This window comes from Eleginops maclovinus, chromosome 19 (assembly GCF_036324505.1).
Source record: "Eleginops maclovinus isolate JMC-PN-2008 ecotype Puerto Natales chromosome 19, JC_Emac_rtc_rv5, whole genome shotgun sequence".
Taxonomy (NCBI): Eukaryota; Metazoa; Chordata; class Actinopteri; order Perciformes; family Eleginopidae; genus Eleginops; species Eleginops maclovinus.
Window position 1 is genome coordinate 8,803,149 of NC_086367.1, and position 20,381 is coordinate 8,823,529.

General features: G+C 38.0%; 1 protein-coding gene across 2 annotated transcripts in view; it reads right to left on the reverse strand.

Annotated features, from left to right (window-relative positions):
* Positions 1-15,770: 15,770 nt before the first annotated feature.
* Positions 15,771-20,381, reverse strand: part of ldlrap1b (low density lipoprotein receptor adaptor protein 1b) — a 33,279-nt gene continuing 28,668 nt past the window's right edge. For both annotated transcript variants that reach the window (XM_063908619.1, XM_063908618.1), the window contains exons 8-9: positions 20,339-20,373; positions 15,771-17,120 (exon numbers count right to left, since the gene is read on the reverse strand). In XM_063908619.1, coding sequence (XP_063764689.1) covers positions 16,982-17,120; positions 20,339-20,373 — 174 coding nt within the window. In that variant the 3' untranslated portion in view covers positions 15,771-16,981. The remainder of the gene's footprint in view (positions 17,121-20,338; positions 20,374-20,381) is intronic.

A 20,381-nucleotide genomic window follows, 5' to 3' on the forward strand; every position in this document is an offset into this window, starting at 1 on the left:
ACACCTCCAAAGCATCATGTTTTCACCTCTGTGCTTGATCCTGGGGATGGTGTTCTTGGGGTGGGTAAACTAACTAAATTGGCAGGGGATCAAATACTTATTTCCTCCACTGTACCTAACATTACACTTGATAACAACAAACACAACTCTTGTTTTTTAAATTTTCAATGCAAAGTATTGGTCATGATTTGACTGATAAATAATATAAAATGTACATGTTTGCAGAAGGAATGACTGCTCAAACCATAACATTCAGTCCACAAGGCCGTAAGACTATTAAAAAACTGAGCTCTGTAAAGTGCCTCCGTAAGCGTTCATCTGTTGTCATCTTACAAGTTATTTATTTATCTAAATAGCTAACACTGTATTTAATCTTATTCTCTTCTATATATCACATTCTATTTACGTGTATATAGACTTCTGCTTGCACTATTTTTGAATTAGTTTTATGTCTTATAACTATATTGCATTGTTGGAGTTCAGGACTTTAGTTTTTTTTATTGCCATTACTACACTGTAACTTATGTGCATATGACGTTAAAACCTTTGAATGTTGAATCTAAAATGACTGTCCTACTCGTCCAATTCACATTATTGATTGAAAGAAAGTAGAGTTTTTAATAAATAAAATGCAGAATCTTAAAAAATATATATAAATTAGGAAAAAAAAAACACTACACTCCAATACAAAGTTTTATCTTAATTTTCCAGTGCAGTAATGAAATCCTGCCTTTCTTTTGAGACATAAGGCCACTATACTTACTGTAAGCATGCTACTGTATATTTGCTACTACATCACTAGGGTCTCTTTGGGAAACCCTCTGCATACACGCATTGGTGCGTCTGAGGGCTATAGAGCTGCACATCCTGTCAATGAAAACAGAGAATTATTAAAAATCTTGCTTCAAGAGGGAAATACATGCCATTTGATATACTGATGCGTTTTTAAAATACCTGTGAATTCTTTGTCTGAATCTAAGGCACAGGGCAACAGGGAAAAGGCAGAACCCGACTAGCACCAGGATACCAGTGATACCAGCAGGAGACATCTCTGTTAGAAGAGAGTTTGGCAGATAATTAACCAACACATTACATTTTATTCTATGTCAAAGTCAAGTTGTTCATTCAAATACCATATCTAAGTGGGGAATTTTCTTTAATCTATTAGTCACACATAAATTGAATGAAAATGTACACAACAGGAAGTAGCCCTCCTGCCCTCCTCTACAAAGAACATTGTCAGTTTTGTACAAACGAAGTTAGTGTATTAATGTAATAATGAGTTGGTGAGACAGGTTGTCCCCCTGCCTGCCTCTACAAAGATAAGACAATCAATACTGACTCAGGCCTGGAGGCATGGTTTGCTTTAGGTAAAAGCCAACGTAGCTTCTTACTGTTTTTGTCAATTGTTAAAACAAGTTTGCTAATTTTCTTAAATCACTTAACCACATACCCAAAGTGCAAAACACCACACATTTCCACACTTACTCTTATGGGTTTGTTCTGCTTTAGGTTTCATTTGAGTGTGTTAAAACAAACAAAAAAACATTAAATGACAACTCCTTTTTGTCTTTAGTGGTTAATAGAAACCGCTTTCAGTCATTGCAACGTTTGTGCATGCACTATAACAGGTGACATACAGTGAGAGACTAAATGTAGTCACTGCTGCTCTAGGATGTAACCCATATCGGATTCAAAGATTATCTAAAAAGAATATGGTATTTGCTCATCCCTACCGTTGTGTCTTACAGGCCTTCTGGAAGAATCTAGAGTGCAGTTGGCTGTAAAAAGACATCAGCACATTGGATGACTGGAAACATTTTATTTTCACATCTCAAAAAATGAAAACTAACATTTAAAGATGACACAAGGTCAAACAGTGTTTACAATAACAATACAAATAGATAAATCACTCAGTTCATAGACACAAAATGGTACTCACTTAAACAGTAAGCTGTGTAGCCTTTCCCCTATGGAGAGTAAAGGGATTTACTTTAGCAGACAGGAGACATTTTCAAATGAATATCTATGTGAAAGTTATTATGGCTAATCAATAATGCCACCATCAGTTTGCAGTTATTTGTTCACATACAACTTGCAATACCTCTGATTTGCATAGACGTTTGAAGACCATCTTGTCAAAGCATGTGTAGGTTATGAGATCATTGACGCCGGTTTTCACCACAAGGTCAGGATTTGTGTCCTCTTCATGTGCAAGCACATTGTTCTACAGTCAACATAGAAAAGGAAAAAAAAACGGTTTATTACACAAACCATAAAACACCACTAATGAGTGTTTAGGTGAAGATACTATATTTATCCATACAACTGTAAAGCAATGTGTGATATTATTACAATTAATGTTATATTTTGAAATCTTAACTGAAATGCCTGTGATCATCGGAGTCTGCTCCTGGATTGTCAAATGTGTACTGGCATATTTAAATTGACACATGAAATACTCAAAATAAGAATGGTTGTAAGAATGCGATTTTCCTGCTTTTAAAAGTAAAAACATTCGTCAGAGAAGTGAAAAGCTGAGCTAAACTACACGAGTTTGTTTTACTTACACTGGCATTGGCCCAAGAATAGAAGCAGCCAGATGCCTCAGCATCAGAGACACGATGGCCGTCTGAGATGCTGTACTCTGTCTGCTCTGCATTCTGCGTGACGTTGCATTGAAGCTCCCGTGCACGGCAAAATTGTTGAAAACCCCCTGGGGACAAAAAGCCAAAAACATCCCCCAAAGCAAGTTTTCATAGCGTCCATGTATATATTTAAATAATAAAATGATGTAAAACATATTAAAGTGACAATGTTATGCAGACTGCAGTGTAATGTTCCTTACACTGTTGCTCAAATGATCTGAATGATTTAGGAAAGAATATATAAAGATAACAGCGGAAAAAGCTCATCATTGACCGGCAGTGAGAGCATCACAACATTTGTATAACTTTATACAACTTTTAAAATTGGATTAAAACATGTTATTGTCATATTATGACTATACTAATGTCGGCTCAATTAATAGAGAATACTTTTAAATGTGTCTTTGAGTGGACAGTTCAAGTACAAAATATAAATACGACGAGTAATTGAAGAAACCTCGTGGAGAGCAACTGAGGAAGGATCCCTCTCCCAGGACGGACAGACGTGAAATATAAGTCGTATGTACATTTATATAAGAATACTTACATAAAAATAGGCACCACCTAACGACGCGCTTGTTGATTGCCATCCCTGTCCTCGTCTGAATAGAGGAAAAGGAAGTACCGCTGCAGTCACCCGCAGCTACCCAGTCGCTAATTATCATCCAAAACTATTTCCTCAGTTGCGTGGGGGCTGCTACTGATGCGTCAAGTGTACAGAAGAAGCAGGCTGCATGTGGCGCCAAGAAAGACACTTCGAGTCTGGCGCAATTGTGGCGGGGTGGTTTGGTTAAATTTAGATTATAATGAAGTAGGAAGTAGGACCGACAACGTCACCTGGCCTGGGGACTTGTAGGATATAAACATAAAAAGAGTAGGACAGGTTCAGGACTGAGGGGCAGAGACTTGTTTCAGAATAAAGTCACGTTTGTTAATTGTAAATCAAAAGAAAAAAGGAAACTCGGGAAAACGGTGCTGGAAGACAAAAGAATGGGTTATAAAACAAAAAGAGTTTTAAAATGATTGTTTATTATATAATGGGGAAATTAAAATCGTTATCTAACATGTAACATTTAAAAGTCTATACAAAAAAAGAAACGAAATCTAAAGTGAGCTGAGGCCAGTTAATGGGGTGGCAGGCTACTTCTCGTGACAATAGGGTGCAACCAAATACTCGCTGGGTGCAGCCACAGCAAACCACACAGCAAACCGGTCCTTACCCGTGCTCTCGGGGATCTTCAACACAGCTACTGACATACACAAAAACAGCAGCAGGGTAACCTAAAAGCAATGGTAAAAGCAATCTGGTTAAAAATGGACTACCATGACGAACAAACAATTGAAGTTCTTTGCTCTACTCACAACAGCAAGAAAGTCACCGGACAAACTGCAAGGAAACAGCAAGTGAGCTTAACAAAAACTAGAAGTAACGGAGACATTTTTTGAGAGAGACAGCCTACCTGCACCACCGTCCATGAAGGCAGAGCCAAAGGAAAGAATTGCAGCAGGTGCAATTTATACTCTGCCTTAACAATGGGAGTGGTTGTGGGGAGGAGTCCGGCCCTGAGCATTCATTCCCAAGCACCCCACTACACAAGCAAGTGAAAAAAACAAAAAAAAAACAAGACGCTCAAGCTTAACTCTGTATAGCTAATGTAGCTGGGTGCTGGGAAAAGCAGCTCAGGGCCTGACTCCTCCCCGAACCACTCCCCCTAATTAGAGAGAGTATAAATGGCACCTGCTGCAATCATCCTTCCCCATGGCCCTGTCCTCATGGTCGGTGGTGCAGTTGTCTGCTGACTTCCTATGGTGGTTTACCTGCTGCTGTTTTGTTCATTGCTGTTTTGTTCATTGCTGTTTAGTTTAGTTTTGTATAGTTACTTTGGTTTAGTTTAGTTTAGTTTAGTTCCTTTTGCCAGCTGGGATTTTCTTGTTTGTTTAGGTTTAGTTTTTAGTCTAAGTTTGCTATTCAAGCTGAGTGCCAGTATATGGGGAGGGCTAGTCCGTATCACTGTTTGCTGTGGTGGAGATCACTGGGGAGCACGAATGAGTGACCTACTTGCTGTGACTGGTTTGCTGTGACTGCACCTGTGAGTATTTGGTTGCACCCGAGTGTCACAAAGTAGTATGCTACCCCATTAACTGGCCTCATCTCACCGCGGTTTAGTTTATTTTTCTGTTTTGATTTAAATGTCAGTTTTTACATAAAGATTTTAAAACCTTTTGTTAGTAATAAAGATATTAATCTGTACTATTGTCTACAACGTGATAACTTTGTATTTTCTCTTTTTAGCATCCTCTTCCTTAGCTTCTTTTGTACTTTTATTAATAATTAATAAAAGTTTCTTTTCTGTACAACACGTCTCTGCCCCTCAGTACGAACTTGTGCCCAAATCTTTATATCTTGGGGTGCAAGTCCCCAGGTGGCGTTGTCGGTCCCCCTTTTATTAAACTTTACTACTCTAGATTTTCACCTCACCACCCCGCCACACTAAAATGTAAAACTTTGACCATAGTATATACTTCAGCTGCAATTCACGCGAGGAAAGAAGAAGAACCTCCCCTCTGAGACAAAATCTCACATAGGACCCCAAGTTGGCCAGGGGCAGCCCTGGCTAAATCAGTTAACAGTTCATTTAAAAATAAAATGTTTCATTTATTTTCCTGAAACAGCATATGTTTGCATTTGAAAAATTGTTCATCTAGTGACATGCTGCCTACTGTTATAGGTTTTCTGTGAATTTAGCAGAGGTGGGAAATAACAAAGTACATTTACTCAAGTACTAGGCTATACTTAAGCACAATTTTGAGGTACTTTAATTGAGTATTTCCATTTAATGCTACTCTGTACTTCTACTTACAATTCATAGGTAAATTTTGTACTTTTACTACATGTATTTAATAACTTTAAGTGACTTTACAGATTTGGATTAATGATGTGAAATATAATCAACACTTAAATCAGACTTGAGTTCCACCTGAAGTAAATTCACAAGCTACCCTGCAGTATACAAAGTAATTGAAACTAGCTGCACCTTTACCAGCTCTGAGAACACTTTAATGATCAATAATTATAATCAAAACATATGTATTATTCTAAAGTTGGCCAATCTGCACAATGAATACTTCTACGTTTACTGAGTACTTCTCCTACCTCTGGAATTGAGGTTGTTCAGGTTTCATCAGAAGCCACAAAACCACAGAGAGACTCTTAAAATCACATTGAGACTTCCAAGTTCCCTAATTGATTCACCTGACTCTGCATTTGTAGAGAATTTCCCGTTAAAAGCTGTCTCAGTTTGGTTCTTGGTTAACGTTTCCAGTGGTGTTCACATTTAACTGCGCCTGTTTCTTTATTTGAATGTCTGATGACAGAAGCTAGCTGTCTCTCAGTCCAACTCTATTTTATGGATCACCTGGAATTCAAAAACGAATTTAACCACCGGGGTCATGCAAGAACATAAGCAAACACACTATGTTGTGTACATAAAAGTATGAATACTAACATTTATAGACTTCAGCTTGCTCTGCGGCAAAACATGTATTGCATTGTTTTGGAAAAAGGCTCACAGCCCAAGCATCACTCATTGGTAACGACAGGTGTTATTAAGTCTCCCATTGGAGAAGATATCCTATACGTATATTAAGAGCTGGATAGCATGTAGTTGACATTGTATGGAGGCCCTTCATTGATTATGTAAAGGATCTGGTTTTATCTAATGGTAAACAGGATGAATTGGTGTCGTTCCCGAGACTGTGTAATTGTGTCTTTTCTTTTAGCATGTTTTTATTCGTGTTACACAGATGAAGCATAATTTGTTTTTATGTCTCGTGTTTTTGTACAAAAACTCTAAAACCAAAAATATTGTGGGGGTAAAAAAAGTATGAATACACATGTCGCTGTTCACACTAAACCTCAAACCATAAACATGCAACAATTGCTGAACCTTGAATGTGGGTCATTTTAACACTTAACCATAAAAACACCACTGAGGTCAAGTCACTTCAACATTTTCAAATGTCCTTGTGTAAGTTTACGTTCTCAAACTCTTGTTTGCTGTAAAGTATTAAGCATGCACGGATACAGTAGAATAGAACGCTAGATATAAACAGAGACAATGAACATGTATTTGTTTTGTTCTCTCACACATTAAATCTGTCAATGGGTTACACAACCACTCACAGACAATGATACTTTGTTGAGATAATCAGGGCAAGGAACATGTTATAAAGTCCAATCTAATATAGTTTCAGATTAATGGTCACAGAGCCATGTAACATGCATAAAAGGGGAATTCCAGCATTGCCCAAGCACTTTTGTTTGCAGCCTGGAAGGGTAACCGCACATGATTTCTAGGTTTAATGGAAAGAGGAGACTATTTCTCAGAAGGCCAACGCCCTTTGTGTTTCGTAGGTAGATCATGACACATAATTGTTTTCATTTCCTGTGCAACCCTCCTAATGATCAAAAATGGTCATGTGCACATGTTTTCTGAAGAAAATGACTGGCAGTCGCTGATTTCTTTTATATTCATGAATGATGCAGCATAAATAAGTTTGTCTACTCACTGACATCATTATACACAGCAAACTTGTTTTTCAATGATTGCACGGGTCACACCAAGTGAATGTTGGCACACCTCACCTGCTTTGTTTATACACAGACATCGTACTGAACAAAATAAATAATGGAAAGCTGTCACACACCTTACAACATAAACCAAAGTCCTGACTCCAGTGAATCAGAAGTGTGTTAAATATAAACAACGGTGTATAGGTTCCACACTGAAAAGAGAATGTGTTGCTCAACACATGTATTCAAGATTGAAAGGTTTTATTGTCATATGCACAGTAGCTACAGTGTAGATATGGTATGAAAAACGTAACTCCCTGGCTCCTCCAACGCCACCTAAATATATTGGACATAAAACAAATAAAAACAATAAAAATACAGAAAGAAAAACAGAATAGCAATAAAATAGGGCAAGAGAATGTTGAACAATTTGTAAGTAAATACAAATAAAATAGAAATAGTGCAAGTAGAGTCTATATACACGTAAATGGAATATGATATATACATAAATAAATTGCAACATGCAACAGATGAACGCTTATGGAGGCCCTTTACAGAGCTCTGGTGTTTAATAATCTTATTGCCTGTGAAACGAAACTGTCTCGGAGTCTGGTGGTTTTGGTCATGATGCTGCGGTACCGCCTGCCAGATGGCAGCAGACAGAACAGTTTGTTGCTGGGATGATGTTTTTTTTTTTATCCCTTTGGACTTTCTTCCTGAGCCGCTGGGAGTAGAGGTCCTCCATGGATGGCAGCTTCCTCCTGGCGATTTGCTGTGTAATTTCTACCCCTCTCTGTAGAGTGTTGCGGTTGAAGTCATACCAGGCCGTGATGCAGCCTTGTCAGGAGGATGCTCTCTATGGTGCACCTGAAGAAGTTGCAGAGTATCCTGGAGTCCACGTTGAACTTTGGCAGCCTGTAGATTATGTTAATATACTTAAAGAACGTTAAAACATATTAACATTCAGTAAATAAAAAGTAACATTTACAAGCACTCTACCCTCTAATAGTTTAGGGTTTTGCAGTAATCTTGTGTGAGATACAGTTTTACAAATGACCGTGGTGTGACTCTAAAGTATGGCAGTGAGAGTACTGTGTAGCAATACAGTTTAGTTATTATGGGGCTTTCCTATGACACACAGCTGAAAACATGACACAACTCGTCACGCCACAGGATCACAGCACCTTTGATTAGACCACTGTTAGTATAATACACACACTCGCCTACACTTAACACTTGAAGACAAAAATAAAAAAACTATTTTTTTAAGCAAATGTGGCTTTAATAAAGAATGGGAGGTGATTTCATGAAGGAATATACAAATACAAACAGAGTTAATAATTGGGTATCAGAATTCAAGGATCAAAAGACATGAAAAGGACATAAGAAGATAGAATCGGAGGATGAAGCCCTCTTTATTTGTCACATACATGCACACAGCACAGCACACACAGTAAAATTGGTCCTCTGCATTTAACCCATCCTAGTACTAGGAGCAGTGGGCAGCTATTGTGCAGCATCACATAACCACTTTATCTTTAAAAATCAATTGTATCGGACCTAATTCATTTGCACATATTATTGCATCCAAACCCGGAAGTGTATTTATAATATATTAAATATATAAGCATTTTGTCAAGTATAAAATATAAAATAATACCTAAAATCTTATACAGATATGCTAACGTTATTTATTTACTATGATATCCAACAGTATAAACACATCTGTGAATATATATTAGAAACATTATTTATATATATATATATATATTAGTATATCTATGTGCAGGGAAATATTTAAGGCTTCGTATTTAAAGGGGTTGCTGTAAGGCTACAGGACACTGAAAGGGCACACCCTGGTGCTGCATTACGAGTCTCCACACTTCCACAGTTTTGGGTCACGTTAACACCAATTTGGGGGTCCTGACTGGACCTGGAGGGGTTACAGCATGTCTACTGGGCTTTGGTCCTACTTGCTTTCTGTCTGCTTCCACAGCCTCACTGAACATGTATCTGCACACCAAAAGTGATAGCCAACCTAATGGCTGTGCAAATATCATTGAAGGGTGACCCTGTTTAAGTAACGTTGAGCTTATTCAGCTGCTTTGGCAAACACAAATCTGATCACACCAAATAAGAGAAGGCCATATGTGGATCAAATTAGTGAGGCAGTGACAGTTTTAAAAAAGAAAACAGGCATAGATTCTTTGTGATAAAGTGTAAAAGTGATACCAACACACAGTATATGGTTTCCCAAATCAAATGTGTGCACACATTGTCCTCAACTGATTCATTAAAAGACAGTTTGTAAAGTGTGCAGACCTATATGATACAAAAAAGCATAAAAAAACATATAAAAGGTATTTCCCTGGAACCTTTCCTTGCAGTGGCATGTTGATAGGTAGAGGATAAGGGTTGTTTGGACAATATTAAGAACGGAGGAGCTATGCTAATAGACCTTATGGCTACAAATCCAGTCCTGTGTATATCATTTTAACTGTGGCATGAATGCATACCACCATTTAGCTGAAGTATGGACTTAAAATGGAATGCATTCTCTAGAAAAGGGAAAAGACGGGCACAACAAACTGATTTAGAGTAGTGCAGCAGAAATACAGCAACACTCTAGTAATGAGGCCCATTGCTACAGAAAAATATGAAGGAATAAAGTCCTCAGTATCAATAGTACATAATGCTCTGTAAGCATTCTACAGTACATTTGCTAAATAGATTCTTTAGATGGCAGTCCAGAGGAGATCTACTCATTCCCCGCCTCCACGTCATTGTCTGCTTTAAGGTCATCCATCCGCATCTTCACAGAAGCGTACATGAATCTGATAAGGATACAAATGCAAAGCAATGAAAATAGAGCATATTGAAAAACTTTCAAAATGAGAGAAGAGTATGGTATTTTAAAAACAAACACCTGGACATTTTCTCCTTGAATTTGCAGCACAGAAGGACACACAAACCGACCAGCACCAGGATACCAACAAGAACGGCAACAAGAACAATAACTGTCAAGAGAAGAAAATCAGTTAATACTGTATACTGTATCTACTCTTAATTTCATCTGCACCGTATGTACATATTCCAACTGCACTACTGTACATAGGACCACGGCAAGTTGGAATGTGCAATATCCTGAAGTGCAATATCTCGCTGCCAATGATAGAAGTTATTGTGTGGTATCGTTAGTGTGTCCATTTGCTTTGTATATATTTATTTATTTATTTATTTTTTGTTATATATTCATTTTGCACTATTGCTGTTTGTTGTGTGTGAGTGCACCGTCAGGATAGCTACTCAATTTCGTTGTACTTGTGTGCAAGGACAATAAAGGAATCTAATCGAATCTAATATAATACCAAAACACTACAATTTATTACATGTTTTCAAACTAATGTATAAGAAAAACATGCCTTTTTTTTCTCTTTTATTTAAAAATGGTTATTTTATTTCATATCCTTGTGTGAATCTGTACGTTTTTTTCTCTTCTTAATCTGTTGCTGCATAAACACTTGAATTTCCCCACGGGTTATTAATAAAGGTACATCTTATCTTGTCTTTTTTTGGTTGCTTTCTACCATACAATTTGTGCATACTGGTATGGGTATTGTCTATATTTATTGTAAATGTGCAGTAACTGTACATTTCTTAACAACAACATAGCCTGGAGGAATTCTTTGCTTTTGGAAAAGCCAATATAGCTTTTTTTATGGCAAATACTTACTCTCTATTAGTTGTGAATGGAAACTTTTTTTAGCCAAAAGTCTTTGTGGCCAAAGTTGTTTCATTCATGCCGTCTAACAGGAAGTACATGATGTAACCTTGCAATATCTCACTCACTGATGGCAAATATAACTTAACATCTATATTTTTTAGATCATCCTTACCGTTGTGTCCCTCAGACTTTCTGGGAGAACTCTGAGTACAGTTGGCTGTAAAGAGGAGATACCAGAACATTGGAAATACATTTCACTTCATAAGAAATAAAGGACAACATTTAACAACTATATTAAAGAGACAATCTGACACAATGAAGATGTTAGACGAATATGGGTGAAAGGAAATGGTACTCACTAATACAGTCAACGTTGTAAACTGTCCCCTGTGGAGAAAAAGCAAAGGGACAATATTGTGAGATTACTTTGTCAGACATTTCCAAATGATTATCTATTTTAAAGTTATAATGGCTTATCAATATTGTGATTATCAATGTGCTGTGTAACTACGTAATAGTACAATACCTCCTTGCATACACGTTTGAAGATAATCATGTCAAAGCATATGAACATGAGTAGATCGTTGACGCTGGTTCTCAACACCATCTCAGGGTTTTTGCCCTCTTCATTCGCAAGCACATAGTCCTAAAATCAACATAGAAAAGAAAAACAACTGTTCATACACATAAACCATATTACAAAAACCAGTCAGTTCAAGTGAGGATACAGTACTATATTTATCCATACAAGTGTTATGTGTGGGATATTAAAACAGTCGAGTCCTATTTTAACATTTTAAGCAGTTATTCATTTTTACAACTGTGATTTACCCTTTGACACAAATCATGTTGGTCAGAAAAGTGAAAAGTTGATCTGAACTATTCTGTTTTATTTAACTTACACTTGCATTGGCCCAAGAGTAATAGCAGCCAGATGCCTCGGCATCAGAGACACGATAGTCATCTGAGATGCTGTACTTTGTCAGGGTCCCATCCGGGACAACAGTGCAGGTAATGTCATGTGCACTGCAACCTTGTAGAAAGGCAGCTGGGGACAAAAAATGAAAAATATCAACACATGCAAGATTTGGTTATGAAGTGTTCTGCATGCTAGATAGACATTGATATATTGAGAAATGACCCCTGAATAACTATGAAAGTGTCAATCCAAGCATAGTCTAATTCTTTACACTGCTGCTGAAATTATCTGGATTTGGGAAAGAAGATCTAAACATCAGTAAGCCCTTATAGTTGTGCTGCCCCAAATCTCAATCCTTAGCATTGAAATTAAAACGTGATATTCTAATTATTCTTAAGTACACACACGGAGTGCTTAAGAATATCAGTGCACAGTTAAACTTTATTTCCTTTCACATGTTGTAGCGTAAGGGCGCCCATTTAATCTCTTTAGTAAATGGAGCTCCAGAGAGGAAGCTCTTCGGTCTAGCCTAGGTATTCCCCCCAGCCAAACCCGGCCTACGTTACATCAGAAAAATCTCCCCTACTGTACCGGAATTATCCAGGCACCACACTGGTGAACTTCAATAGTTCAACAATAAACTCCTCGCTCTGCAGTTAACGATTTCGATTTCAAATGATTATTAGAAAAATAAACACTTACATAAAAACAGCAACCACTTCAGGAAAACCATGATACTGCCGAGCATCGTCTCAAATGTCAGGTTGACTGCTTCATTCATGTCGGGCGATCGAGTAGTCCTTCCCTCCAGGAGGGAAACTACGAAAGGAGAGCAAGGACTTCCTCTCCTCGGAGCGTCACGTGAAGCAATGTCCGTTTGTGATGACGCCAGTACGGATCATATGACAGCAGCCAGCTCTGTCCCCGTTTTATTCACACACACAAACATCTGTTTGAATCTTACATATTTATCTATATTGTTATTTTGGTTTATGTCATATATATATATATATATATATATATACAGTGTTGTGCGTGAACGAGTTCAAAAGAACGCGTTCATTGAACACGCTCATTTTTTCGTGAACGTTGAACTGAACGCAACACATTTTTCAATAAAGAACTTGAACGTGAATTAGTTCACATTATGTGTCATGAACGGCAGACATCACTGTAAATGAACGTTGGCATTTGTTTTCCATTGAAAACTGAGTGACATCTGTTTTCTCTTTTGAAACGCAACGAGAGAGAAAGTTCCTCCCTCCTGTAGGTGCCGCTTAAATCATGTATCAACGCAGAAATAGTTTTGGCACTGTATGCGCAATGCATTGCGGGCAACGTAGTGTCCGCCTGAGAATAGTTGAGTTGAATAGTTGAAACGTACTGGCTTCCGCACGACGTTACCCATGATGAATTGCAGCAGAGCGGCTTAGGCATAGCAACGCCGAGAGCGCGGAGGGCTGGAGGCTCGAGAGAGAGAGATAGAGAGATACAGAGACCAATGACGAGAGTGAGAGAAAGCGCTGCGATTTAAAAAAAACCAAAACAAGATGGCTAGTGGAAGTGATGGCACGGAGACGGACTCCGATTCTCCTCACGAACATTTAAAACAATTTTACACTCTTGCAAACCAAGACCCCGACGGCAAAAATCTTTCCTTCCTGTGTAAGATGTGTCCACCTGCGCAGCAAAAACAAGTTAGGACATCGACAACGTCCTTCTCGAATTTGAAACGGCACATTGAATTAAAACATCCATCCAGTGTGAATGCAATTCAAGAGTTTTGCTCATTTCATACACACACATAGGTATATATAATATCATATATATCAAATAATATATTCATATTTCATATTATATATTCTTTATTTAATTGAATGCTAGTAGATTTCATTGCACTAAGTATAGAACTGGTCTATCTTGTCTGTATTGCTACAAGTTTCAGCACCTGTTAAGAAACCCACAATAGCAGTGTTATGAGCAAATGTCTACAATGAACAGTTTCAAAGAACGTATAGTGATTTCTAGCTCGTAGTGTGAAAAAAAGTATTTATTTGAATATCTCACGAAAAAAGTGAAATGAACTGAACTTTGAACTAGTTCAGAATTAAAATTGTGAACTTTGAACGTGAACTGTTCACTTTGAGCATGTATGAACTGAACTTGAACTAGTTCAGAATTAAAGTTGTGAACTTTGAACGTGAACTGTTCACTTTGAGCATGTATGAACTGAACTTGAACTAGTTCAGAAAAGCTGTGAACTGGCACAACACTGTGTATATATATATATATATATATATATATATATATATATATATATATATATATATATATATATATAATTTTTTTTTTTTTTTTTTTATCTTCTTCCCAGCACTTTTGTCAGAGTGGGAACATATGATCTGAATAACCTAGTACTATTGAAAGGTGTATGTTGGTATAGGTGACTGCCATGCTGGAATTGCTGGGGTGGCTATACAACAGGTCCTGCCTCTGTTCACCACCTTTGGTCTTGAGTATCATTATAAGGAAATATATATAAATATATATATATATAATGTTCCATTGCATTGTTCGAGGAGCCTATGACTCATTGCATATCTGCAATGTAGCTGTGCATATGACAATAAAGCCCTTTGAGCCTTTGAACTAATGCATGACTCTTTATGAGTTAATTTCAGACCCAACTGCTCAACATCTCTGAAAGCAGGACGGTCTTTCTGTTTTTCTTTTATCTTCTTCCCAGCACTTTTGTCAGAGTGGGAACATATGATCTGAATAACCTAGTACTATTGAGTAAAGGTGTATGTTGGTATAGGTGACTGCCATGCTGGAATTGCTGGGGTGGCTATACAACAGGTCCTGCCTCTGTTCACCACCTTTGGTCTTGAGTATCATTATAAGGAAATATATATAAATATATATATATATAATGTTCCATTGCATTGTTCGAGGAGCCTATGACTCATTGCATATCTGCACTGTAGCTGTGCATATGACAATAAAGCCCTTTGAGCCTTTGAACTAATGCATGACTCTTTATGATGAGTTAATTTCAGACCCAACTGCTCAACATCTCTGAAAGCAGGACGGTCTTTCTGTTTTTCTTTTATCTTCTTCCCAGCACTTTTGTCAGAGTGGAAACATATGATTTGAATAACCTAGTACTATTGAGTAAAGAGGTGGGACTAAAGTTTGATTTAAGTGTTGTTTATATTTCACATCATTAATCCAAATCTGTAAAGTAACTTAAGGAATTTAATAAATGTAGTGGAGTAAAAGTACACAATTTACCTCTCAATTGTAGTGGAGGCGAAGTGCGAAATAGCAAAATATTAAAATACTCAAGTAAAGTACAACTATCTCAAAATTGTAGTTAAGTACAATACTTAGTTACTTTTCACCCCTGTATATCATTTGTATAAGCAGTTTTCTGAAATACTCCGACCAGGTTGTCTGGCACCTACAGCCATGCCACATTCAAAGTCACTTAATCACCTTCCCATTCTGATGCTCCATTTGAACTTCACCAGGTCGTCGCTGCATGTGATTGGCTGATTAGATATCTGCATTAACCAGCAGCTTAACAGGTGTAACTAATGAAATGGCCAGTGAGTGTATATTCACATGCAACATACTTATTAAAATGTGCATCCCTTAAAAAATACTCAGTTAAAATGCTAGCAGTTCTAGCTTTTTTCCTGATAGCTCAACAACATTTTCAAACGGGTGTTGTGAGCTTCCAACAAAACGTGTGCTTTGCTAGCTGAGGATTATAACTGATATGTTTTCCATTGTTGTGCCCTGGATCCATTGAGACAAAAGATGCAAGAAAGAACATTGTGTAGAGACAACGATGAGCAAAATACGTATGAATAAACATTTTTAGGAATAAACAAACACACATTTTTACTTTTATAATTTTTTAATGTAAATTAATGAATTAAATTAAATTCATACATAAACAATGCCAAAAGTAACACTGGGAACCCTCCCCGGAATAAAAATAGTAAACTTGCAAAGTCAATGCAACGATATAATTTAACATATAGTGGTACAGTGCTGATAAAACACCTTTTGGACTTCATGTCTTACTTTTAACTATGAAACACGTGATTAAAAGCAACTTGGTGACAAGGTAGAAGCTGTCATGTTAATGCAAGTTTAAAAAATGACATGACTTGCCTCCACTTTGACATCCAGGTCCTGTCCATGAGCCACAGTGGGATTAAAGACTGGCTTAGTTTGAAATTTGGTGCCATTTGAAGTTTTTTTTCCTACAAATGTTGGGTTTGAACACTGTGATTTACAGATAAAAAAATTAACACGAAAAGAGTTAACAGAGGCACTGTATATAAGCCTGAATAATGAGCTTGATGCTTTGTGAAGTTAAATTCCCTTACATTAAATATGTGCTTTTCGAAGTGGATGAGTGCAAAAATAGATTTTGCAATAGAAAAAAAAAATAAGATTGTCATTTTGTTCGCATCCATTTTTCACACGAGCACTCTTTGACCAAAACACACACATCTTTTTTAAAGCTTTTGTTGCCCAACAAAAGGCTGAATCCTTGAAGCACATAGGTAGTTACTTTATTATTTTGCATTTCTGGTCTCCACCCATGACTTTTCCCTCTTATCCAGTTTCTCCATCTCTAGCTAAATAAAATATGTGACAGCACCCTTGTTGACCTTTTTCCTTTTGTAACAACCTGCTTAACACACTCTCATATCTCACTTTGTACATTTATATTCTGTACATCCACACACGCTCTCGTTATCGCAATGTCCACAAGCACATACCACAAACACATTACTGACAGTGAATGGGTACACAGAAAAAATAAGTAATACACTGACTGTAACAAACATAATGACTGCATGTGTTTTTCATAGAAAAGGGATAAAATGGTTTGTATTGCTTTGGCCTGTTCTGTGAGCAGCCTGCTCGTGTCGTCCTTCTCTGGTCTGCAAACGCATCAGGGAGAGGACTTGGCAGCAGGGAGAAGGTGGGAAACCTTTCCGATCAAATGTTCGTCTTCTCACAGTTTCCAACCATGTATTACCAACATCTATCCCCCACTTTCCCTGTTTTCCTTCTTGGCAGAGGCTTCACTTTTAGAAAGGGTCTTTCTGTGGGGGGAAGTCTATGTCCTCTTGGTCCCATTTGCCTGGGGACAGGCACTCTTCAGTGTTGAAGTCCTGAGGGTTTACCCCAATGTCCAGGACCTGGGGGTTAGTGCGAGACTCAGCGAGTCTGGAGGAACAAAGCAAACAGACACTTTATTAGTAAATGCTATCATGGAACAGTGTTTAAAAAATGATGACATTATTAATGACAATTTGATGCAAAACTTGACCCCAAATTTGTATATGAAGAACTCACACACCTCATGTAATCCTATCTTCTTATTTTTTCCCAAACAAATGCATTTTCACCAAAACCTAATTATTTAAAACACTCCCGTTTAAGACTACTCACATGGATGAGTAAAGCTTTATATAGTAAGTGTGGGGAAATGTATATTATACTGGTTGTGTGAAAGTGAGTCAACAGATGATTTTATATAGCTTTACTATTATAAATGCAGCCTTCACTTTAAGAAAATCTATACGTTTTATTCAACAATTTTGATAACTTGTGGTGAGTCATTGATATACAACAGATCATTTTGGGGGCTGAGTATTAAAAATAAAAATATTGTGGTAAGTAGAATTTGTACAGAAAGTATGGACAACAACATGAACACAATAAACACAGTGGCATTCGTATTTGTAATGAGAAAATCAACAAATAAAAATAGGACACACACAAACATGTCAGACCTGCACACAAACACAAGGCGCTTTCATTTATGGTGACATCTCATACTACTGAGCCATTGCACTAACACTGTCAGAAAGCTTATTAAGATTCAAGCACTTCCATAGTAGCTAAACCAAAAATATACACTCTCAAAGCCCCTACCATAACTTCTAAATTGTTAATATAAAAGCAATCACGAAAAATAAAGTTAGCGTAACTCCCTCACACTCTTGCATGTGAGCGTTTATTTTACCGACAGCTTAAGCTAGCCCTTACCTACCACACCAGACAGATACGATGATAGGACTGTTTTTAAATATTACATCTATTTTTCGTTTTGTAAGAACCCTGTTATGAAGTAAATAAGTAATAGATACACTACTACACTTCATTGTGAGATGGGGACACAAAACAATTGTGATGAAGACGTGGACACACACTACATCAGGTTCTATGGCAGTGAAGCTTGGTGATGGCTCAAACTGAGTGACAAAGAGGAAGTATTCCCCCCGCGATGTGTCTCTAAGTAAGTTAAACAACTCTTGTTAATAGGATACAGCCTCAAAAGAAAGCATGAAACTAAATGAGTCTTAACCAATCTTGATGAACACTGACATCCAGACGGATGAGCGGTTTGAATAGTGGGTAGACTGTGGGGAGAATGGAGGTGGAAGTCACTATGTCCAGTGAATGACATCGTTACCTGAGTAGGATTCAAAGCTATCCAAACTGCGGCTGGGGGTGCAAAGGAAACATCACAAGTCAGGCAACAATTGAACTGTTCTGAACGGCCTTGTAATAAAGAGAGTGGATACATTTAGGCGACCGCAGCACGACTTAATGTCCATTTTGTCGTGCTTAAACATAAAAGACAATTCTTATGTCTAACTAAAATCCACTCCCCCTCAGCCTGAATCGCGCTTCTATTGGCTAGCGATCCAACACATTGTATGTGACGGGGCGGGACATCTCTAAGAAGTTGACCGATCACAACAGAGCTGGCGAGCTAACCAATCAGAGCAGACTTGGCTGTGGTTTCAGACAGAGGGCGAAAAGAAGTGCTGCAGCACAGGCAGTATGAGAAAAATAAAGACTATGAATACTAAAGCATGGAGACATGTCACAGTAGAGGAACCAAATATGAAAAAGGGGCATAATAGGGCCCCTTTTAAAGCTCTAACATTACAATCGTGACCAACACAACACGGCCAGCAGATGGCAGTGTTGTCTTTCAAATAGCATTAAAAGGAAGCTCACATGGATCTATCTTTATCTCATAGTGAAAAGTATAATACCGCTTCTTATTTGAGGACATTCAATGTACCTCACAGGAATTAAAGTTAGGAATAGCCATGTTCAACTTCAGAATTAACTTTGGTTTAGCAGTAATGTTCTCTCTATCCTTTTTGGGAGGGGGGAGAAGGTATGAGTTCATAATTTGTCACTTATAGCTGTAAATAATGCATGTTTTTCTAAAGCTTAATAACAATAACACACATCTCTGTCATTATTATTTGAAATAATACTGTGTCAGAGTTTAATTGAGGCAGGGCAGAACCATCCATTAATCCAAAACTGATTTCAGTCCCGCAAAACTGTTTGCACCACACGGTACCAGGTACCATCATTTACCATCGTTCTGTAACATTCTCACAGACAGAATCATAAGTCGTCTCTTAATTTCTAATAACTTTGGCTCTGACCCCGACTTCCCCCAGTATATCAGCTTCTCCTGATGGACAAAGACTTCAAACCAGACCCTCAGGCGTCCTGAACTTCGGTCAATTAGGAAAAATCTACACGTGGATGCGTGTGTGCTTACGCTGGGAGCCTCGTCATTAATCACCGAGCGGGAGATTAACGGCCTTAGTGTGTAATTACAGTGTGTGCGGACAAATAATCATCTGATAGCGGGCCTAAAATGGCCTCTTAGTGTGTAGAGTACAGACGCTGTGGAGCCCATTTTCCCTCTCACTAAATGAAAGTGATACAATTAGTAGCTCACTTTCCAATTAGCAGAGGGAATAAAAGGCAGGGCCAGAGGAAATAAATGCTCTAATAAACTGTCGGAAGAGTCCTTTTCCGGCTGTTCAAAATAAATGGCTGTAAAAGCACCATGTGATGTGACAGGAGACCACCGCCGTTTATCTGAGTGTGCTATAGACCCAATTGCAGCATGAATCACATTATAGACTCTATTCAGATTTGTTTGTTGACAGCATAGACAAAATTAAAGGAATTCCAAATCAATGCAGACTTTCCTGTCAACATTGAACCTGCAAATTCTAAAACTTTCTCCTGACTTTTCTGAATTTATTCAAACAGAAAAAGTGATTTTCCTTTGTGATCTAAATACTAAGTACCCTCACCAGCACTCTTTTGTAATCACTGTCTTTCTGGGCTCATATACAATCAGTGTGTGGGCCTGAGCTGATGGTAAACGGAGCCTACAAAAGCAGCATGACTCAGGGGGAGTGTCAGCTGTGTCAGGGCCTGTAAATCGAGCCCGACTCCTGCCCGTGAGAGCGCACCGATGTGAACCCAGCAGAGGGAGAGGGCGGGTTTATTGCGAGAGCAGCCCAAAACCACAGGTAGCTATTTCCAGAAAAGCAGCCTGTGTGGCTGCAGCCCGGGCCTTTAGGGAAAATCCAAATCTCACGTGTTCTCACCTTGAGAAAGCCTCGTCCAGACCGTCCTCCAACTCCTGCAACA